This window comes from Salvelinus fontinalis, chromosome 21, assembly GCF_029448725.1.
Source record: "Salvelinus fontinalis isolate EN_2023a chromosome 21, ASM2944872v1, whole genome shotgun sequence".
NCBI lineage: Eukaryota > Metazoa > Chordata > Actinopteri > Salmoniformes > Salmonidae > Salvelinus > Salvelinus fontinalis.
This window is the reverse complement of record NC_074685.1, coordinates 39,043,306-39,068,023: the sequence shown is the minus strand read 5'-3', so window position 1 is coordinate 39,068,023 and position 24,718 is coordinate 39,043,306. Positions and strand designations below refer to the sequence as shown.

The following is a 24,718-nucleotide window of genomic DNA, read 5'->3' as shown; positions in this document are numbered from 1 at the left end:
TTGGTTCTGGAGATCTCATTGAGCGCAGTAATCTCAGCGTCGAACCAGAACCCCCTCTCCTCTGGGATCTCAATGTTGTAGTTCACCATGACAACAAGGCCCACACTGAGCTGGTCCCACCGGAGCAGAGTCCGAGCCCGCGGCCTCACGTTACCGCCGCACATCTCCACCACGCCGTTCTCAGGGTAACTAGGGAGAGGAGAGAACATCATCATCATTTTGGTAGAAAACATGGTAACATGGTAGAAAAAAAGAGAATCTATATACAATGTGTGCAAAAGGCATGAGGAGGTAGGCAATAAATCAAATAATTACAATTTAGCAGATTAACACTGTCACCATCATTATAAACATCAACATTACATCAAATATCAAAAAACTTCACCTAATGAATTCGTAATAAAGTATGATATCCCAGATGTGTAAAACTCAAAACTAGTTATCCTCAAAAGGCATACAGAACTACGTAGTAGTTTCACTTAGTTATACCTGTTACTCAGACGTAGCAAGCTGAGTCGAGAAACTGCTAGGACAGGCCAAAATTATATCTTTTTTAAATTAATTTAAAAAAAAATTTTTAAGGACAGCCAGACAAGAGAAATTGGAATTTCACACACGTAAGCACAAAACTTCAGAGACAAAAATCAGTATAATATGCAGCTTGGACTGGGACTAATGCAACAGGCTTAAGAATGGGTTTAACAACTCTGTATCTCCATAAGAACAGACAGAGGAGGAAATGAAACACTGTGTATATGTTGCAAAAACATCCCGTCTGGAAAAAAAGACAACTCTAAAAAAGGTGGCTTATATATATATATATATATGTGTGTGTGACTAACTCATCACTCCAAAGTCAGGGAGCCCTGAAGGTTTCTAAGGTTAAGAGAGTTACTTATACTTCAAAAGAATGTCCGACATAAAACCGGTAGAGGTGGTCAGTCCCGGAGAGGTCAAACAAGAAAGGTGGTTGACTATTTCAAAAAAGGGACAGTGAACACTGGAGACTAGCTCACACACCAAGGCCCGCTTTAGGCAACGCTTTCATCACAATCCAGCACGTACTCTCTGCAGTGTCACAAGTCACAGAGCTCCTCCCCAGCATCACTACATTGAAGCGTGGTCACACAATTTAAGTGACAAGCACACTAGACACATCTTTATCTTTCATAAACTGCTGAGTAGTTTGTGGGATTTTACCGTTGATATTCCCAACACACCCGTCCTAGAAATGGGACAGTGGTAGAGTCCTATCTGACCAGAGGAGGCTGACTGATTATTTTGACATAATATTTTGCTGATGGATGACAAGATAAATCGGGTTCACAGACATTAGCATGGTGAAGCGGCTTAGTAGCCACTGGCTGTACTGTGAAGGTGCTAGCTACAGTCGTACGTCTCCTATTTCTACTGTCTAGTGTCCTTCACATTCTCCTCTCCTCTCCCTGCAATGTGCTCCGTGCACACTCAAGTTCATGTTCTGAATTCTTATCCATGGTTCCACACACACCCTACCTCTATAGCACCAGGGCTGACGCTTTACACAGAGGGAGAGAGAAAGACCAGCCTACGGTTTACAGCAATATCCTCTATGTGTGTGTGTTTTGGTGCCTGTGTACGTGCATACCAGAACACATTGTTTCATAATAGTGAAGACATCAAAACTATGAAATAATACATATGGAATTATGTATTAATCCCCCAAAAAAGAAGTGTTAAACAAATATGTATTTTATATTTGAGATTCTTCAAAGTAGCCACCCTTTGCCTTGACAGCTTTGCTCACTCTTGGCATGCTCTCAACCAGCTTCATGAGGTAGTCACCTGGAATGCATTTCAATTAACAGGTGTGCCTTGTTAAAAGTTCATTTGTGGCTACTTTGAAGACTCTCAATCTATATTTTGATTTGTTTAACACTTTTTTGGTTACTACAGGATTCCATATGTGTTATTTCATAGTTTTGATGTCTTCACTATTATTCTACAATGTAGAAAATAGTAAAAAATAAAGAAAAACCCTGGAATGAGTAGGTGTGTCCAATCTTTTGTCTGGTACAGTAGATCGAATAGTAACACTAGCGAAGAAAGCTTGAGCACATTGATAGCTCCGAGATGTTGATGTGAGGGTAGCAGGCTAGAGGCATGAATTTCCTTTTTTGGGTGGAGGGGATTACAGAAGCTCCGCAAGGGGAGAACAGAACAGAACAAAAGTCAGTGCTCAGCACACGGTGTTCCTGTGGCAAAGGAGAGACGGGAACAACCCAGTGGAAGAGATTAGAGTCCACCCCGGGCCGGCCCCGCCATGGGCCACACAGACCCTCATATTGTACACAGCGCCTGCGAAGAGCAGGAAACTAGAAGTGGTTCTAGAATGGAATTTAGAATCTGGGTTTTAGAATCTGGACTCTAAAATCTGGAAACTACAATTTAGAATCTAGACTCTAGAGAATTTAGAGTGTTAACTGAAGAAACTATGAAAGTGTTCGTCATCATCATCATATGTAGACGACCAAACAGAGCACCTATACTGCATGTAGAGGAGGTGTGTGAAAACGAGTATTTCTCCTTAGCTCAAAATGAAGCACTACCATGGTTGTCAGATAAGCAGCATGGTTTGATAGGGTGTCTAGGAGTCAGAGGACACACACACACACACACCGACAGACACCAACGCAGAGGAGTCTGGCTGATCTTAGCCGAGTGTAATTACGCCATGACGACATCACATGGGCGAAATGATCCCATTCTGTTAATCTCCCTGTTCATTTGTAATTTAATATTTCAATGGAAACCTTGTTTATTTTTTTTAAAGATCTGTTTAATCAAATTTAATCTGAAAACAAGAGGGGAGGATAAGTGAGTGAAGTGCAGGAGAGGACAGTGTGTGGAGGAGTAGCTGACTAGTATTGGAGGTGAATAGGCAGTCCTGGAGCTATGAGCTACTCAAACAATAAGGGTTCCTTAGTGTGTTTGAACAGTATTAGTTTAAAACTAAATGGAATTGCAGGCCTTTTGATCTCAGCAATCATGGAATACTGAATTAGACCTCTTACATTTAAGTACAAGGTCTAATTAATACGGCTAAATCGCAGAGCAGAAATATGGTGGCAGTCAGAGCTTCACTAATACAGTGACTGTCACAATTGCAAGATAGCATGTAGCGTGCCCTTTGCAGCGATGCAATAATACATTCCTTCTGGTCTTTTTTTATATAACCATTTAATCTGATAATTGTTTATACTTTCCAGAGTTTTTTTCTTTGCTTGGATGGATGTACATGCATCAGTCGTGCCAAACGCTACACTGAAAGCATTGGTTGGGCCGAAAGCGAGACCCACCATAAGCCAGATCTGAGACGCTTGTTATAATGGAGAAACAGGCCAAAAGAATGCAGACGATTCTCCATCTTGGAGGCAACGCTTTTGAGCCTCATTAATTAAGATTTCTTACAGATTAGTCCAAGACTTAAGTAAAACAGGTGGTTTCAGTTCTGACAAGCTGTTTTTCGGCCTCAAATTATACAGCAGGCAGGCGAGCCTTGGAAAGCCTTGCCTAACCACAACACACCGAGAGAGAGAGAGAAAAAAGCTGCTTGGCTTGGGGTCATTTGAAATATAAATGTTTATTTCCCATCATCATACTGAAATATGACCAATGTGTAGAACAGGGGTGTCCAAACTCATTCCACGCAGGGCTGAGAGTCTGCTGGTTTTTGGTTTCTCCTTTCAATTTGTGTCCAATGAAGACCTGTACAACCAAGTGAGGAGAGTTCCGAACCCATCAGTCACCTTAATTCATCAATCAAACACAAGAGAGGAGCAAAAAACCTGCAGACACTCGGCCCTCTGTGGAATGAGTTTGATACATATGGGCTCGAGAGATTGGTAGCTACAGAAGTGGTGTAAGTGGTTCACTAAGCAAAGAGCTTTTTATGCACCTCACTCGCAACATGCTGGATGTGCAGCTCGATTTTAGGCAGCAATTGGAATGGGGTTTAGAGTAACGCTCCCGAGAACTCCGCGGTTACCTTGGAAACGGCTCCTTTGAATTCATTTCCCTGAAAAAGATGACTCCAAATTCCATCTAGCAGCTTCTATCCTCCTTTCCCTTATAAGCTGCAGGCAGACAGGCAGGCAGAATCAGGGGCTGTGGTTTTAAACTAGTTGCCCCAACCCAACCCCCTTTCCTCTCCCTCTGAACCAAAGAGTTGTAGGTTTACATCCCCAACAAAAGGGACTTTCACCATCCAGCAGGATGTAGGGTGATTTCTGATTAATTACGTAAAAGAGTACAAGAACAAAACAGTTATATTAATATGTTGCAGATGTTAGCTACTTTGACGACCCTCTCATTGTCTGCCAAATTCTCTCTTTACACTTGTTTTCCTTAACAGGATGACGGCGGGCGGAGCCGGGAGGGTCGTCAGCGAAATGGGACACACCTGGGCTCGGGTGTGTTCCGGGGATAAATACACCTTTCCCCCATTCATTGAGGAGCCTTCTCTCCACACAGACATACTATTTTTGGTTGTGGCATTTTGTGGCTTGTAAGTTTTGGCACCTCTCATTATCACCATCTTTGTACGCAACCACTCTCTTACACTACTGATTACGGACTACCCACACACACAGCATTGTTAAATTGTATATATAGTTTACTTTAGTTAATAAACCTATTTTTGTTATTCCGTTATCTGCACGTGGTCTCCCTCTTTGTTAAGGGCTACGAGCCGGTTCGTGACACTACTTTTGCAAAACTGTACATGTCGTCCAAGTTTTGGTTATAAACATCAACTGCTGACAATGTTTTCCAGAGAGGCCATGGAAGTTGTGTAAAAATGAGACTCAACATCTCAGATTACCAACTGACTTGTCTACTGTATTAAATCTGGTTCTTATGCCATTACTCCAGGTGACTAGCCAGTGTCGGAGGGTTAATCCGTCTGTCCTAAAACATGCAAAGCTCACTGGTCTACAGACGCTTCATTTTTTGGGGGAATGGATTTCTGAGACAGGAAATAACGCTGTTGCCTTTTGGCCTGCCTTTGAACTCAATTTGACTCACTGGCCGGTGCCCCACCAGGCTAGTAAGGAAAACAGTTAATGCTGCCGTTTCATTACTGCCTGAGCTTTAGTTTTCCAGGTCAAAGGTTACTGAGGGAGTGGCTGGCACTTCTGGTGCGGCAATACATAAAAAGGGGTATCATGTTAGATTTATCACCACTTGTATTGCATGCAATCGCACCTCCTCTGTATTTACTGGGGCGGGGACTACATACTGTAAGGGGATATCAAAGCACTTCTACGGCCAAATATATGGCATGTAATGGCATCTCCTGAACTCCCCAGCAACCCCAGTCTACACAGCTCTGACACAGTGAGCTCCAAACGCTTTTGGACAGTGACCCCTTTTTTTGTTGTTGTTTTGGCTCTGTACTCCAGCACTTTGGATTTGAAATGATACATTGACTATTGGGTTAAAGGGCAGACTGTCAGCTTTAATTTGAGGGCATTTTCATCCATATCGGGTAAACCTTTTAGAAATTACAGCACTTTTTGTACCTTGCACCCCCCATTTTAGCGGACCAAAAGTATTAAAGTAGTCTAAAGTTTAGTATTTGGTCCCATATTCATAGCACGCAATGACTACGTCAAGCTTGTGACTCTACAAATGTGTTGGATGCATTTTGTTTGTTTTCGTTGCGTTTCAGATTACTTTGTCCCCAATAGAAATTTGAGTCACTTTTATTGTAAATAAGAATAGAATGTTTCTCAACACTTCTACATTAATGTGGATGCTACCGTGATTACGGATAGTCTTGAATGACTCGTGAATAATGGCGAGTGAGAAAGTAAGACGCACAAATATTCATACCGCCAAGACATGCTAACCTTTCACCATTACAATAATAGGGGAGGTTAGCATTTTAGGGGGGTGTGATATTTATGCCTCTCTTTCTCAGGATTATCCATAATCATGGTAGCATCCACATTAAAGTAGAAGTGTTTCGAAACATATTGTATTCTAATTTACAATAAAAGTGACTCCAAGGGCCTCCTGAGTAGCACGGTGGTCTAGCTGTGCCACTAGAGATTCTGGGTTCGAGTCCAGGCTCTGTCGCAGCCGGCCGAGATCGGGAGACCCATGGGGTGGCGCACAATTGGCCCAGCGTTTTCCGGGTTAGGGGAGGGTTTGGCCGGCAGAGATGTTCTTGTCCCATCGCGCTCTAGCGACTCCTGTGGCGGGCCGGGCACATGCACGCTGACACGGTCGCCAGGTGTACTGTGTTTCTTCCAATGCGACTGGCTTCCGGGTTAAGCAGGCATTGTGTCAAGAAGCAGTGCGGCTTGGTTGGGTCGTGTTTCGGAGGACGCACGGCTCTCGACCGTCGCCTCTCCCGAGCCCGTACGGGAGTTGCAGCGATGAGACAAGACTAACTGCAGGTTACACCAATTGGATATCACAAAATTAGGTAGAAAAAGGGGCAAAATAAATATATTTTTTAAATTACTTCAAAACGACACAATACATTATTTACCATTCATTTCTATTGGAAACAAAATAATCTGAAACAACCAAAATAAACCGCAAATGTATTCAATAAAATGTGTAAAGTCACAAGCTTGATGTAGTCATCGTGTGCTATGAATATGGGACCAAACACTACGCTTTTTACTACTTCATTAATACACATACAGTATAAGTGAATTTGTCCCAATACTTTTGGTCCCCTAAAATGGGGGGGGGGGGGACTAGGTACCAAAAAAATTCTGTAATTTCAAAACGGTTCACCTAATATGGATGAAAAAACCCTGAAATGAAAGCTGACAGTCTCCACTTCAACCTCAGTAATTGTATCATTTCAAATCCAAAGTGCTGGAGTACGGAGCCAAAACCACAAAAACTGCCCCAATACTTTTAGAGCTCACTGTACCTGGTCGGATTCATCACAACATACCGTACTCCTACTTACCAACCAAAAGTAGGTGACCCATTCCAAAAGAATAGGACCTACTGTAACACGCCTTAAAGAAACCAAATAGCAGAGAATTAAGGAAACCAAACCTGGGTGGGTGAAACTATCATTTGTAGATGACCCCTCCCCAAAAAGGGGGGAAAATAAATCCAAACTAGGGTTCCTAAGTGGGAATACCGACAAGTCATCCTGCCTTTTTCCTCAGGTGCACCAACTTACTCGTCATATTTGATATGGTACGTGACATCCTCCTTTTCTTTGTCTGTGGCAGTAGAGTCTGTTTGAGAGATGGAGGACCCAGGCCCATTGTCCGAGTTTAACATAGAATTATTATTTCCATTACTATTGTCCGTGGAGGAGGAAGGGTGGCTTTGGCCTGGCTCTGTCTCCAGCTTGCCATTAGTCCTTTTGCTAGGCCTGCCAACCTTCCCCGCTGTAGGAGCTTTGCTGTTCTGACCCTTTGGAGTTCGTGTCACGTTGTCGATGCAGGCTTCAAACCAGGCACCGATGCTTATGTCTCTGCAGTCCACCAACTCATTTATCTGGGAGATCAGAAAAATTAAATAGTTTAGCTTTTAAATATTCATAAAATTACACGTGTTATTCTTTAGAATTTTAAGAGTACATCTGGTTTCGGTATTAATGAAAGCAGGTGTCTGGATAATTAAATGTATGTTGCATCAAATAAAAATGACAAAGACATATTGGACATTTCTAAAAGAAATAGACCTCTGCAATTACTTCTAAAATACCCATTAAAAAAACGTTTACTATTGTTGGCAAGCATTTGTTTACAATGGAATACAAAGTGGCTGAAAAAAAAACATCAGTGGACCACTGGAAGCAACAAAATGAGAAAGACTTTTAAGTGTGAAATTGTTTTAGCTAATGGGGTTTAGCTATCAGTTCTCCAACTAGCCTCTGTTTATTTAAAGGCCCAGTGCAGTCAAATATATATTTCCACTTGTGAACAACTGTGATTATGCCCTTTTAGTGTAAGAGCTGTTTGAAAAGACCGCCTGAAATTTCTGCCTGTTTTGGTGGGATGGAGTTTTGGCCTGCCTGGTGACAGTACCAGGTGGTAAATTAGTTAATAGACCAATAAGGAAGAGTTCCAAACCTCTCTGCAAATCACAGCTGCATTGGACCTTCAACGATGGAAGAAGAGCAAAGCACACAACTGAGACAGACCGAGTTTGGCTTTGCCCCTCCTTGTCTGAGGCGTGGGCCTAGCAATGTTGATATTACAATGTGTATCATGGCTAAAGGAATTGAGATTTGCAGAAGCAGTGAGCTCTATACCGTTTATTTAAGTTACTGGTTGCAGGTTCAGAGTATCATTGATACCGAGTGCCACTTTTTTTTTTAGCAGTCCTTGTGGGCCTGTGGAGATAACACTGCTTTCCCTATCTGTCTCCCCTGGAGCTAATGACATAACCACATGACATAGCAGTCTGAATGAAGCATCCTCAGACGGATTCTCATCCAGATATGAAGTGAGGAACCAAACACGCTTCTCCAGACTGTGGGTTTTGGAGAGCCCACTGTTTCTTCGTGACTAACACCCCACCCCCTCTCTCAAGGCCTTTATAATGACGTCTGAAATATTCTGTGTTCCGTGCATTCAAGGCTTGGGTCTGGATTCAGGTCGCCTCTCGATGCGTCATCCGTTTATGTTATGATGAGTAGCATAGCATAGTCCGCTAATAGAGTTAGCAACTGAGGATTATATCACTGTTCTGGAATGTTCCTCAGTGAGTGTTTGTGGACAAAGGCTGAGGGGGGGGGAAAGTCACAACATCATAGTAAGGCAGCCTTTTTGGTCTACTCTTAATATTCACATGCAGTACGAAATATTTTAGCTTTGGGACAACATCGGGAGTCTGTGTAGTGGTTGGACTTCCTGAGTTATGCATCGTTCTGGTGGGTGGCGACTGAAAATAACCCTAGCCCGGCTTCACCAAAAAACACGTTTCCTGTCAACAAAAGCATATGTATAATCTCTTGGAACTCTACTTACCAGACGTAAAGTGAAACGTGTCCCTCGCTATCAAATAAACATCTGAATCCAACTTTTGTCCAAACCGCACAGTATTCCTGCAGTGTAGTGGTAGACTTCGTGGTAGGAAATCTAGCGTGAATTGCGTTGTCTACTGGCAGGAATGGTGCGCTTCGGACAAATGTTGGATTCAGACGTTTATTTGATAATGAGGGACACATCTCACTTCGTCTGGTAAGTAGAGTTCCTAGAGATTATACATATGCTTTTGTTGACAGGAAACTTTTTTTTTTGGGGTGGAGCCAGCTATATTGTGGTATTGTTATTTTCTGTTGCCACCCACCAGAACGATGGACAACTCAGGGAGTCCAGCCAATACACCTACTTCCGATGATGTGTCCCAAAGCTAAGAATATATCAGAGTGCATACAATTTTGGTATGTCTATGCGTGATCCCTGCATACAATTAACCCATAACTGAGTCACACAGGGCCAGTCATCACCTTGATGGTAGATGGCTAGCACTGGCTTTTCATTGAGCCAAGAGACTGTTACTGCCCATGTTCCAGAAAATATCATTTACAGCCACTGTGGTTCACCAGCAGCAGGCCAGCATGCCTTTTCTCAGGGTTAAGTTCTGCGCATGTGTCTCTTGGCTTGGGTCTGCTTGGCATCCTTAGCCCCAGCTCCCCTGCAGCTTGGCTACGGTGTTAACTGTTAAGAGGACGTCTATCAAAACGTGTCAGCCTTGCCACTTACTGTAACGGAGTATAAAAAATAAAAAAAAATACCAAGAAAAATCTCAGCAACCGTTTGTTGCATGGCAATAAAGTTTTCCAACTCAAATGTCATTCATTGGGGAGATTAAACATGTAGCAACATGGTTACCATGAGGTGAACGTGCAGAGCTCCAGTACAGACGTAATTCAACAGGGAAATTTAAGTAAAATGGCCCATATTCAAAACTCTTCTCGGGGTAGGAGGGCTGACGTAGGAACAAGTCCCCCCTGCCCATATCGTATTCGTTATGATCTAAACGGCTAAACTGATCCTATAAATCAGCACTCTTACTCCGAGATGCTTTGTGAATACGCTCCTGAAAAAAGGACAACATACACTGAATGTCTGTTAGCGTATGCTAATGTCTGTTAGCGTATGCTAATCCTAGAGTAGAGACAATGGATCAGGTCTGTCATGCATGTTCACAGACCGTTTCCCTGTTGGGGAAAGTGCTGTTGGGGAGAGTTGTAAAATACTGTTGGGGAGAGTTGTATCCTTAGGGGTCGCTTAGCTGGTTCATATCCGGCTCAAAAGCACCATTATTGAATGAACGTAATATTACATATTATATTATCTCATACACAAACCACAACCTGAGAGAAAATGGTACCACGGACCAGCAAGTTCTTTCTCTCACCTTGAACACCCCAATGCCGGCGTCTATGAGGAAGGGACGTGTAGAGGTTGATGGCTGGTTGTCGAGCTTCTCCAGCGGTGCTGGTGGACTAGAAGACTTGGCCCTGTTGTTATTGGGATCACTGGTGTTACTGGTTTTGGTACTGGTGGTACTGGTGTTGGTGGTACTGCTGTTACTGGTGGTTGTGGTTGTGTTGTTGTTGACTGTGGTGAGGGCAGGGATGGGTTTGGGGGCCACTATGGTAGGCTTGGATAGGGAGGGGGTGGTAGCTGCACCAGCCGTGGTGTTGGGGGTGGTGGGGGGCAGAGCTGTACTACTGGACATGGGCATGGTGTCACCGTCCTTAGGGTTGACAGGGGGTGCAATGGGCGGGACGAGGGGGCTGTCGGGAGCGTCCCCTGCCTGAGAACGGATCAGCAGCTGGACGATATCGTTCAGCCCCACGTTGTAGTCATATAGCGTGTGGCCATCTTCCATCTGAAAAATATTGACACACAAATGGATCTGTTAGCTCGGCAGACATTTTATTCTCCGTTTTGCTTGAGGTGGGTAAAACAGCTGTGTGATAGCCATACGCTGTTTGACTATCTTGCATTTGAAAAATCACACACACGGATCTGTTCGGCAGCCATTTTGGCGTAGTTTTTTCTTTTGGGGGGGGGGGGGGGGGGGGGGGGGGGGGTTCTCTTCTCAGGCACTGGCAGACATCTGCGCAATATTAAAATGAACAGCATAGCATCGCCGAGCAAACAAAGAGCTCGGCAAAAAGACAGAATTCCACGGTTCTTCAGAAGGGTGAGGGACAATGTGTTGATGCTCAACACCATTCGGAATAAAAGCTAAAAGCTACGGGGGAAAAAACAAACATCCATTCATGAACAAAAATACACAAATCTCTGTCTTCCACTGCGTTTTTTTTCCTCAAATAAATACAGAAATAAAATAAATAATCTGGAGGGGGACACTACCTAAGTCGCTATGGCAACCAATAAAGGAGCCCCCCCCCTCCCCACCACCCCTCCATATCGACAAACTCCCTCCCCACAATCTCGGTCTGTCTTTCAGATGGTGGTGTGGCGCATTTCCGCAGTCATTGGTTTGTGTCAGAAAATGGCTCTACTCTGAGAGTGAGAGACTCCTCACATAAAGAAACATTGCATCTCTGGCTGCCTCATCACTCGCTATGCGTTTCAGTTACTGTATCTCTTGTTATAGCCTACTTCCATGAAAATGTTACGGTAGAAATGGTGAGCCAACAGCTAGTTGTGTACCAATGGACCTACGTAGCTTCGTCTCATCAGAACAGAAGCGAGCGAGGTAGCCAGTGACCAGACCATTTCCCATCCTCCATTGTGTTGGAGAAATAAACATGGCCACTCGCTCCTCTCCTCGGTTACTTATTGAGGCAGAAAAGGAGAAACGAGAGTGGAGGCGCTCCAGACTGGCTTATGACAGAGAGCGCAATCTCCCGTCCTCTAGCCTCCCTTATTTAATAATCTCGTGAAATTTAGAACAGAGCAGTTCGCCACACACACTATGGTTCGCCACACACACTATGGTCACCTGTCTGTGTGCGTTTGTCTGTTTCTATGGTCTGTCTGTCTGCCTGCCGTGTGGAGTGAACAGCATAGCCCAGAAATATAATTACTACCCATCACAGAACATTGACTTCAACGGGAATGTCCATTCTATTAATTCTATTTCTATGGTGGACTAGACACCATCATGGAGAGAAGGGACACCGGGCAGGCTGCGGCACACGGACTAGAATGAATCTATTGTGTCGGGAAAAGCCTATTTTATGTCATGCATGGTATCCCATAACACAGCGTACATTAGCCACGTTTGACCTTTAACTGGAGAGTCAATTACTATTTGCATAATCTCCCTCTTCAACAAGACATTTTATAGGCTCCTTAGGGCTTAGGCAATAACAATAATTACACTCAAAAAGCCAGGTCCAGTTAGTAACCATGATATGGGATGTTATAACGCTTCTACAAATGTGGGGTTTAGATATTGTCAAGGGATGGTAAAACATTTGGGCGATCGGACGTCTTCCATCCTGTCCGTTTGAAAAGTTATGGCTGGGCGATTCTGTGTAAAAGTTGACCTGAGCGTTCATTTCCAAATGAAACCGTTATCCTTAAAAAGGTCTATGTGTTGGAGTTCAAGCTTTATTTGAAAATGTTTAATTTCATGAATTTTGACCATTTGCAGAGTAGGTGGCCAAGTCTCAAAAAAAGGCTTTTCAGTCAATCATATTTCATGGCTTTTAGAAAGGGCTCACAAAGCTTGTTTTTCCACTCACAGCTGTTCCCCGTATTCGTTACGAAGATGAGATGTTAATGAAGCAATACTAAGTTTTGCTTGCGTATTCTACAGTCTTGTAAAGGTATGAGGGTGGCTGGGACAGGCAATGTAACATCTATAAAAAAAAAATTTGAGGGGGGGGTTTCATAAAACATGCGCCTTATCATCTTAAGCTTTTAGGAAACTAAGGTTTTGTATGGTCTATAATTGGTTCCTCTCTTTTCATTGTCCGTATCCTCTTTCAGCGTTACGTATTCTTCAGACTGAAAACGTATTCTAGAAAACGTATTCTAGCTAAGATTCTCTTGGAAAATATGCTGAAATGCATTTCTCATACAAGCGATTCCTCTCACAACCCAGACCAAAAAAAGACCATGATTTTGGAGATTTTCACAAAATGTAATCCATAGCATGGTCCTTTGGAAGGATTGTTGACATATATATCAAAAAAGCAGAATTGAGAAACAATTAAATCAAAGTTGGCATATGTATTACATTTTGGCAAATTTCTCAATACATTGTTGAACATAAATTTACTCTACGGGCATATCAAAGTTCCAGAGTACGATGTAAATGTCAACAATAACAACATTAGGAATGTGCAATAAAACCTCAGTCGTCTGCTAGACTAAGGAGGAAAAGAAACACTAAATGGAAAAAATATTTTGAAAGCATGGTCAAAAATCGACCACGTGGTGGCAGTGGCACAACCACTTTGTGTGTGTGTGTGTGTGTGTGTGTGTGTGTGTGTGTGTGTGCGTTCGTGCACGCGTGTACATTTGTGCGCGTGTGTGTTCACGCGTGTGTAATTATTTGGTTGTAGATCACGAGCACCACCTCTCCTCAGTCAAACTCATTTCTTTGTTTATCCGAGGTGACGACTGACAAGTCAGCCAGACTGTCTTTGAAAAGCTCCTTGCTAAATTGCAACAACATATTCTGAATACGTAATAATTAGACAGCTACTTTTGTATTTGAATTAGGCAATTTGCTGGACGGATCCTGTTCATTATGACACAGAATAGAAACCTAATCTACTCCGGGTGGAGAGGACAACACTACCTCACCAGGCCGAACCTGGAAAAGTCTATTAGATACTATCCTGGCTGACGCATATGCTTTGGCATCTAGCCTATCAATGATTTAACGCAACAGAGAAAAGTACTCTGCATACGCAATTAAAATGACAGAACATTTCCATTATAACCATTTTACTTTTGTGGTGGTGCTCTTTGCCTGCCAATTAAGTGAATTGGACCACCTGAGATTTCTATCAGAATTTGGAAAGGTGTTTCTGCGTAGGTGCCAAGCCTTTCAAAAAAAAAGAATGGGTACATGACCTGCGCTTCCGAAATGCACTTGGTGCATTCGTGTGTACGCACAGCTGCGTGTGTGTGTGTACGTACAAGTGTGGCGTTCATGTGTATTTTTGTAAGCGAGTCAGGGCTGGTGTATGTGTGACTATTCATTTCCCTAACGCAACAAAGGTGCAAAACCAAATCACTCAGTGGGTGGTCAGATACTAGTCTGCAGTCAGAGCCTGGCAGGGAACTCTGGGATAGGGCAGGAAACGCCCAACACACACACTACTCAACCAGACAGTGAGCTCCACTCCCTACCCCTCCCCCCACCACCCAAACCACCCTTCGCCTCCCTCCCACTAGACCGCCAATAGAACAAAAAAAAATAGGTCACGTTTCTAATCAAGAGCGAACACCCCCCAAGCAGCCCAAAACACTGACATGGAACTCGCTGTCAAGCCTATACCAAACTCAATTTATTTATTCATCTATACAGCACACAACAACAACAAAAATTATACCTCAAAACAGATTCCATTCTTCATCTCTAGTAATTATATGGATAGAAAGAAGTTGGGCTTGAATAGACTCGGCTTGCTCTCCTCTACCCCCGAAACCTTGTTTCTTTCTAGCCGTCGTGTTCGTAAAGCAGGACCCTGCGTTCTTGACAAGCCGGTCTGGTAGAGTGAAAAAGAAAGCACTTCCATTTACCTCGCATTACCAAGATCAACTGACACACAGTTCCTGTAGCTAGCTGATATTCAAATTAAGTCAAGCACAGGCTTCACTGTAAGTAAAAAAACTTCCCCACTGAAGGAACCGTAAACAAAACAACTAGACTGAGCTGACACGGTGATAACTAGGCTAAATCCAAATCCACATGCAGAGATACAAACATAAAATTGCTAAACTGGGACTCGACATTTTTCCAATCAGATCAACTCTGAAAAAAATCTGATATGAAAAGTACTGATGTGATTGGTCAAAAGACCAATTAGTGGGGGAAAAATATCAGAATTGGGCTCTCAGTGTGTGGCATTGATCTACCTCAAGTACCGCTGCTTAAACTTGGCAATCAGTCATGTACTGTTAACTCTGCAGACTTTGGTTCATTGAGTAACGCATGTTCACTTGACTTCTATAAGAATCCCTGTTTCTTTCTGTTTGAGGTGCGGACATCCCACCGGATGTGATGCAGTCCAGAAGCACGGTGGATCCCTGTTGCAGGGTGCATGTGGCAAGCGTTTGGTGAGAGCACGTAGCTACTAAAAGGATGTAAGATGAACAGTTTAAGAAAATGGACGCCTGCTTCCTGGGCCCTTTTTTGTTTATTTAATTCGTTACGTTTTAATCTTGCATGGTTTTTAAAAAGTAACTTCTTCGATACAACTGAAAATAACTCAAATCAAGAATATGGGAAGGGAGAATGGGCGGAGTCTTGACTTCAGTTATAGAAAAAAACATGCCTTAAATAAATGTTTGAAAACGGGTCCTTTGTTGTCTGCCTCTACTTCACGCTGCCTGCTCAGCACAGAGCCAAAATAAAGATCGGTCACTTTTCCACTGCGTGAAACACACCGTCCCTTTCGTAACTCAGAAAGGACACCAACTTCCATTAGTGTAACTGGATTCAAGTGCCCTCAGCCGTGTCAGACAACAGGCTCCAAACCTTCAGCCAACCCTAAACTGGAGAGCGGGGCATCTGTACACATGGCTGACTGCAGCACACACACCATCTTAGTCCCCCATAAGCAAAGACCCAGGAACGCAACCAACCAGCTCTCTTACAACGCCATATTGCCTCTCATATACAGAGCAATAACAAGACGACTGAACCAATGCCCAAGTTTTCCAACTAAGAAAAAAAGTGTCACGGCTTATTAGCCTGTAGTGTAATGTTGAAAATGTGTGTGTGTATTAAAGAGTTCTTAAATCTGTCTTTTTTCACATTTATGAGCATTTATAAACATGCCATCAGTGCAAGTGGCTTTCTTTGCAACAAATTCTATGAAATATTAACCCTGAGAGACACTCATTCGCCAATAGAGAGGGAGCACAATTCAAAAACCAGCCAATCTCAAGTCTCAGAGTAGATGTTTAGCAGACAGGGTCTGCTCAGTAGAGTGTTCGGTTTTTGTGTGTGTGACAAGACGGTATGCTCAGGATCTAAAAGTGAAAGGCTGGGACTGTACTCTCGGGAAAGGGAACATTTGGGACTGACTATAGGCAGGTAGAGATCCGTTCACAGACTTAATTAAGAGACTGTTACAAGACCTCTGTGGCTCTCTAACAGTGACAGTCGTTCAAACGCAAGGGCATAGTACAACATGCTTTGAACTAGGGCTAGGACGACGCCATTTTGAAATTGAATGAGTCTCCTCTGGCTCCTGGCAACAGTCTTAATAGTGTGACGGTAGTCGGTACTGCGCGTGGTTCATTCTTCACATTACTTCACACGTGTAAATCCCCCACCCACCCTGCCTGCTTTCCTATGAGGCAGAGGAAATACAAAGATTACTACAGTACATACTCTACTACTAGGCCTACACTACTACTTCACTACAGTACTACACAATAGCAGCACTGAAAACCGAAGGTCTTCTTGTATAACAAACCTTATAAACATAATCCAGTGTGTATCTCATAAACTAGGCCTAAATAAAAGGATAAATGGGGAAACGCAACACTCAGTATGGAAAAGAGAGAAGGGAAAAGCATATTGTTTCCTTAGAAACAGCCAGCCATGCATACCCTACATCACAAGGTGATGAAAACGTAGGTAGGCTGCCAACTGAAGCAAATCGAACGCAGGTCTTTTGTTGTTTAAATTCACATTCAAACGGAATACGCTTAGTTGCTTGATCCCCACAAAAAAATGGAGAGAAAAAAGCTTGCCGTGGCTACGTCCCATGTTTCCTCTCAAAAGAGAGCACAAGGGAATTCCTCATTCAAAAATTCAAAATGGCTGACACGTCATGCTGTACTGCACATTATACAGCAACGAACAACATCCCCGAAATTGGAATCCCTCCCAAAGCATGGATGTGTAAACACAAAACTACTTAAATCCTTAATGTAGTGTCAAAAATCCAGCAAAACAAGAGCAAGCCATTTATTTTCAATGGCAGTCATGATTCTCCTTTGGTTTTTGTATTTATTTACAGGGCCTAGGATTTAAGAATGGCTAAAGTGCCTTCAGAGGAATCAATTTATATGGTAAGTCAAATAACTGGATTAAAAAAAGGATGGTGTGAAGCATATTAAATTATGATAATAGAAAAAGCAGTATTTTCTTTATGAGGTGCATGCTGAGTCATTATTCCAGATGCAATATTCCCCACACACGGTCTGTCCCAAATGGCAAGTCCCAAGTGGCACCCTATTCCCTACATATTGCCTATATGGGCCCTGGTCAAAAGTAGTGCTTTTTGGAAAAGGTTGCTATTTGGGACATACACAGGGGCACAGTGGTCAGACAATTACCCCCCCCCCCCCCCCCCCCTCCTCCTCACATACACACACGCACACCCACAAAGGTTGAATGACCATCACAGGGGCACGGCAGCATTTCCATCTCCAACCCAATCACCATTGTCTTTCTGATGCCATTTTGAGTCATTATAACTTGTCTCAACCACTGGATAGAAGGGATACAAGCTGGGTGTATGCGTACTCTGACAACACTCTGGTCGCCAGTCCTTACTACTTGACTGGAAACAGGGCCCTAAAAAAGGTACAGAGCATTCTAGCATATTACCTTCACAAACACTGAAATGATGACAAGGCATCATACGAAGTCGCAGAAAAGACAATGTTGTCATGACTGATCAATGTCATATTGTAAAAGGTGTAATGTTGCTGATCAATGTCAAAGCTCACTTGGAGAGAATTTGTTTTTGAAATCTCACATTCCATGACAATTGTCTCTGAATCTACTACTTCAGCTTCTAGAATCCCCAGTAGTATTAGATTCATTCAACACTGTCCCGCAGAATTCGTATCTATCAACCATGATTTTACATGTCACCTACATGCAGAATATGGGGAAACAAAGTCACCATGCAGAGATCACTTTCACAGTGGCGCCTACCTAACCACTATTCACGATGCAGTGACGTTGAGTTTGTGTCAAACCACCAGCGCGCGGGTGTAAACACTGCACTTCACTTGACGGCAAGGCACGTGGAGCAACGCATCCTGAACTAAACAAATGAATAATACAAAATTACATGAACATCAAAAGGCCATGACGACAGTCATCAAGACCCCGAATATTTTGCAAAACGTGGTAGAATGCTGTTTGCAATGCATCCAGATTATATCGAACTGGACATGGGGGTCTGAATACGGTTCTAATAACGGGATGCCTTCCTGACATGTGGAGAACATTGTAAATCTGGAAAAAGATCACGAAGAATATGCATTTTCCCAGCTGTCTAGCTCAAGTGTTGGCTACTACCTTGATACATTGTTGCATGCATCTTGGAAAACAGGCCTACTGAAAACGGCAACATTGTAGACATAATGCATGGGGACAATGACAGCATATGAATATGGCACCACAGTCCGTCCTCTCAGCTCTTGCGCAAGAACTGTTGGCGAATTCCCTTCAAAACAGGAAGCTCCAGTGCTATGTACAACGTTAACAGCCTAGCACCTAATCCGGCACCGTAAACGCACAACAAACGACTGTTAGGATGGCCATAGGTGACAGATAGCATCTACCTGTTTGCCCCGATAGAATAACCGTTGTTGTTGGGGGTTTACATTGAAGATATCCTTGATTTTCAGCCTCAGATACTCAATTTTGGTCAGCCTGGAAAGATCCTCAATGGTTCGTGTCTCCTTTCCGTCTATGGTCCGAATCTGAATCCACATTGTTCCACCGCCCGATAGCCACCAAAAAATGTTACAGAAATCTGATCACAACAAATACGGGGCCTTTGGGGGAAGGGGTATTACAAGTGAAAATGTTCAGCGCTCCATAGCCTTTCTCTCTGCAGGGTAGAATGATTTTTGCAGGATGTGTCTCTCACATGGGTCACCGCGCCAAGCAAATCTCGCGAAATAAAATTATGTACAATTTGCCGTTAAAGGCGCAGGGCCCTTTTTTTTTGTGGGCAGTACAATGAATAAACGAATACAAGGGATGAAAGTATCTCACTGTTTTCAGAATGTGCAATGTAAGCAGTGGACATTCTACAAATCTATATCAAATGTATGACTTCAATGTCAAATTAAAGCCTTTACCGACTTGCATTGTAAAGAGCTAGCCATTGCTCTAATGGTTGATAAATAGACAATCTTTTTTTTTAATATATATATATATATATAAAAATATTTCTTTCAAAACAGATGGGATTAAAAAGGGAAAAATGCAGCCTATACTGAACATGGACAAGCATTGATGGCATGTATAGCTTCTTTATACCACTTACTCTCCCAAACTGTTCAACACTTCTATGAACGGTTTATATACGTTTATGGAGGGTTTTCTTCCTGTGAATTTCTGTCAGACTAGACGCTGTGTTGCGTGTTGCTGTCTTCCGCAGGTAGGTGTGCGGATTTCATATTTTGGTTAAAAAAAGGTTAAAGGGGAAGGGCAAAAGTTTTAATTGCACCACCATGTAACCCTGCAACTTACCGAGACACTATCCACAAAACCCATCACCCCATCCATCTGCTTTGGAACCCCGTCTCCCAAAACTCCCTGTAGATCTTCTGCACTAAAATCTCTTACCAAAATACTTTGCTGCTGCAACTACCACACCTCTCTCTCTTCTGTAATTTCCACTCCATCAGTGCAGTACCTTACTAAAACTCATCCTCTCTGAATCTCTCTCTTCAGGCCTACTCACTGCGGGGCTCCCAGTCAAATCCCTCATCCTTGGGCTATCATCTATTCTCCTTGCTGCCTCAGCGTATGAAACTTTTTTCACCACTCTAACTCTGGCAATCTCAACTTCTCTCTCTCGTACAGAGCATTTCAGATCCCAAGCTGCTTTCTCAACCCCAACTCCACACTCCCTCTGATTATGCCCTCATGCACATTTTCCACATCGTGGGATCTCCCTTTTACATTCTGCTGGCACATGTCTGAATCCTTGGCACCTAAAGCAGCATAGTAGGTTTGGAACAAATGCCCTCACCGAATAGCTAATACATCCTAGCCTGACCTCATCTGGTAGAAACTCCATTGCGAAGCTCAACAAGCCAGACAGGGTATCCTCCGTCTCACCATTTCTACCGAGTCTGCATCTCACCAAACGGCGGGCATCACAAACACCAGGAATATTCTTTATCTTCTTATCCACCGCTACACTCAACTCCAATCCGTTGATCACTCCGGAGAGCAAAGCGCGACAGGTCGAGCACGATACGAATGAAACGGAATGCCCGCTGCCTCAAAATCTAAACAATTCCACTTCTCGAAACTTTGATAGACGTAACAGTTCCCAGTTTGTCCTTTACCCAGCTTGAAACAACATATGGGTCAGCCAAAAAGGATGGACCCCCTTTCTCAAAAAACCTCACTCCTACAGGTCCCAAATAATCTCTGGTAGGATTCTCAGGGCAAACTTTGGAAATCTCTACCACCACACCTGTTGCCACAGATAGGCTTTCATCCGGGTCAGGCTTCATTTCAGAGGAATCGTTGAAGTCGACTGACTCCATCTCATGATTCTCAAGAAATCCATCAGACCAATGGGATCCAACATTCTCAATATGCTGAAGTGATCAAGTAGATTTCCAAGTCATTTTTCTTGGCTTGTATTCAGGGTACGGTGGTTTGTACTTAGGGACAATGTTTCGCTTTCACTTCATTGCACTTCTCCCTCCTGCTGCCTTACTGTCTCCTCCAAAGAGAATGTTGTTCCTATGGGAGGGTCAATCATTGGCATCAAGTGTATGCAATTAGTAGCCTGGCTGACGTGACCCACGTGATTCACAGAGCAGGGAGAGCTGTGACTCATTGAAGTCAGGAGGACTTCTGGTGCGTTTACGACAACTGGGAACGATTTTCCTCAGTCAGTGCTCACAGTGGTCTTGAACAAACTGAAGTCGGAAGTCAGAGATTTCCGAGTTCCCAGCTGTTTTGAACGCGGCATTAGCATTCCCCTGTGCAGACGTCGCATGCATCAACCAATGGTTGCATGCCACGTCATCGACCATGTCATCAACTGCCAGATTGTTAGAGCATATGTGGTTAGCTGATACTTAAAATACCTATCCAGGCATTGTAATATTTGGCATGCATCAGCAACACCTGGGCAGATGAACGCATCCGTAATCTGTCTACAAGAGACTAGCCTGCAATCATAGGAAAAAAGGTTCCTTATAGAACCAAAAAGGGTTCCATTGCTTGCTTCATACAGTTGAAGTCGGAAGTTTACATACACCTTAACCAAATACATTTTAACTCAGTTTTTCACAATTGCTGACATTTAAATCCTAGTAAAAATTCCCTGCCTTAGGTCAGTTAGGATCACCACTTTATTTTAAGAATGTGAAATGTCAGAATAATAGTAGAGAGAATGACTAATTTCAGATTATTATTTTTTTCATCACATTCCCAGTGGGTCAGAAGTTTACATTCACTCAATTAGTATTTGGTAGCATTGCCTTTACATTTTTTAACCTGGGTCAAATGTTTTGGGTAGAATTTCACAAGCTTCCAACAATAAGTTGGTTGAATTTTGTCCCATTCCTCCTGACAGAACTGGTGTAACTGAGTCAGGTTTGTAGGCCTCCTTGCTCGCACACGCTTGTTCAGTTCTGCCCACAAATTTTCTATAGGATTGAGGTCAGGGCTTTGTGATGGCCACTCCAATACCTTGACTTTGTTGTCGTTAAGCCATTTTGCCACAACTTTGGAAGTATGCTTGGGGTCATTGTCCATTTGGAAGACTCATTTGCGACCAAGTTTTAACTTCCTGACTGATGTCTTGAGATGTTGCTGCAATATATCCACATCATTTTCCTACCTCATGATGTCATCTATTTTGTGATGTGCACCAGTCCCTCCTGCAACATGATGCGGCCACCCCTGTGCTTCATGGTTGGGATGGTGTTCTTCGGCTTGCAAGCATCCCCCGTTTTCCTCCAAACATGATGGTCATTATGGCCAAACAGTTCTATTTTTGTTTCATCAGACCAGAGGACATTTCTCCAAAAAGTACAATCTTTGTCCCCATGTGCAGATGCAAACCGTAGTCTGGCTTTTTTATGGAGGTTTTGGAGCAGTGGCTTCTTCCTTGCTGAGCGGCCTTCCAGGTTATGTCGATATAGGACCCATTTTACTGTGGATATAAATACTTTTGTATTTTTTTGTTGTACTTTTTTTCCTCCAGCATCTTCACAAGGTCCTTTGCTGTTGTTCTGGGATTGATTTGCACTTTTCGCACCAGAGTACGTTCATCTCTAGGAGACAGAATGTGTTTCCTTCTTGAGCGGTATGACGGCTGCGTGGTCCTATGGTGTTTATACTTGCGTACTATTGCTTGTACATATGAATGTGGTAACTTCAGGCATTTGGAAATTACTCCCAAGGATGAACCAGACTTGTGGAGGTCTACAATTTGTTTCTGAGGTCTTGGCAGATATCTTTTGATGTTAAGCAAAGAGGCACTGAGTTTGAAGGTAGGCCTTGAAATACATCCGCAGGTACACCTCCAATTGACTCAAATAATGTCAATTAGCCTATCAGAAGCTTCTAAAGCCATGACATCATTTTCTGGAATTTTCCAAGCTTTTTAAAGGCACAGTCAACTTAGTGTCTGTCAATTTCTGAGCCACTGGAATTGTGATACAGTGAATTATAGGTGAAATAATCTGTCTGTAAACAATTGTTGGAAAAATGACTTGTGTCATGCACAAAGTAGATGTCCTAACTTGACTTGCCAAAACTATAGTTTGTTAACAAGAAATTTGTGGAGTGGTTGAAAAACGAGTTTTAATGACTCCATCTTAAGTGTATGTAAACTTCCGACTTCAACTGTATATAGAACCCTTTTATACAATACAATAGAACGTTGTCCATTAGTTACAGCGAACAACAAATGTGTCATTTGCTCCGTTCTCTGTACAGTCAGTACAGTATGAGTTTGGTTGAGTTCGGACTGGTTCCAGAGAAGAGAAAAGGAGCAAAAACACGAGTTCATCTTCAGAAATAAACACGAGTTAATCTGCCAAAATGAAGACAAAATGCTATGCAGACATATGTATTATGATGTAGAAGAACAACTTGTAGTAGTTGTCAGCAGCAACCTAAAGAGATCCTCTGTGTCTGTTAGTTGGGTTACTGCCAGACTGGGCAAAACATAGATAGTGTGTTAAAAGTCATGTGGTGATTAACTAGGCTATTGAATCACCAATACTTATTATATATAATTAACTAGCGAGCTTACAAACATACTCAAATTCTAATAACGTTTCACCTTTATATATTTAGCCTGTAGTTTATCATATGTGTAACGGTCGTCCTCCTCCTCTTCAGAAGAAGAGGAGGAGTAGGGATTGGACCAAAGCGCAGCGTGATAGTTTGACATAACGAATTTATTATATACCGACGAAAACACAATAAACACTTGAAATGATTAACAAAATGACGTAGACAGACCTGAACATGGAACTTACATAAATACACGAAGAACTCACGAACAGGAACAGACTACATACACGAACGACAACGAAACAGTCCCGTGTGGCGTAACATACACAGACACGGAAGACAACCACCCACAACAAACAATGTGAAACAGCCTACCTATATATGGTTCTCAATCAGAGGAAAACGTAAACCACCTGCCTCTGATTGAGAGCCATACAAGGTCAATTAACACTGGCACTTAACATAGATACACAAAACATAGAATGCCCACCCCAACTCACGTCCTGACCAACTCAACACATACAAAAATAATAGAAAACAGGTCAGGAACGTGACAATATGACTTGGTTTCATATATTTGAATTAAATAATCAACTTTGCCTATAGATTGAAAAATAAAGTGCTTTTATGCAGGCTACTTGCAAGTTGGTTCAACCACCATCCTTTTGCATCATCATGCAGAATGGCAGTTGGTTTTTGAATCAGAATGGCAAATCATAATTTTTTGCTCTTGTTTATAGCTAGCATATAGTTTGCAACAGCACAGGTTTGTATGAACCATAGTGTTTGCCACTCAGACATTGTCCTTGATAACAATGTTGCAAAATATTAATTGAATCTTCCTTCTGCCATTGAGAGCTAACCAACCTGGTTTCAGAGCATTTCATATTATTCTGTACGTTTTCTAATTCGTATCATATTTACCTTTTCGAAAATTCGTAGAGAAGTTTTGCAAATTCGTAACATATTGTACGTTTCGCAAATTCGTAACATATGATACGGTTTGTAATTCATAACATATCATAAAAAATGGGTGATGGACATCCATAAATTAATACATACCATATGAAATGAAACTTATCAAACTAACAAAATGTCTCTGATTTACGTGCAGAATAATACGAAAGGATCTGAGATCAGGTTGCAACCAACAGTTTCGGAAGTCAGCTAGCCATTTTTCTTACCAGCGAAACCATGCAGCAGCATCATTAATATGGATATTGTCAATGGAAAACATCGGAAACAAATTAAAAAGGGACATTGGCTCTGTTTTCAGACTGCATTAGCTTTTGTTAGCTGTTGTTTTCTAAAATCCCCATTA

The 24,718-nt window shown here is 42.6% G+C and overlaps 1 protein-coding gene across 1 annotated transcript in view; it reads right to left on the bottom strand.

The window, feature by feature from the left end:
- LOC129818867 (E3 ubiquitin-protein ligase UHRF1-like) overlaps positions 1–19,074 on the bottom strand; it is a 47,611-nt gene extending 28,537 nt beyond the window's left edge. The window contains exons 1-4 of the mRNA XM_055875152.1: positions 18,732–19,074; positions 10,393–10,869; positions 7,196–7,518; positions 1–189 (exon numbers count right to left, since the gene is read on the bottom strand). The exon at positions 1–189 is cut by the window's left edge and continues 30 nt beyond it. Coding sequence (XP_055731127.1) covers positions 1–189; positions 7,196–7,518; positions 10,393–10,869; positions 18,732–18,884 — 1,142 coding nt within the window. The 5' untranslated portion in view covers positions 18,885–19,074. The remainder of the gene's footprint in view (positions 190–7,195; positions 7,519–10,392; positions 10,870–18,731) is intronic.
- Positions 19,075–24,718: the final 5,644 nt, after the last annotated feature.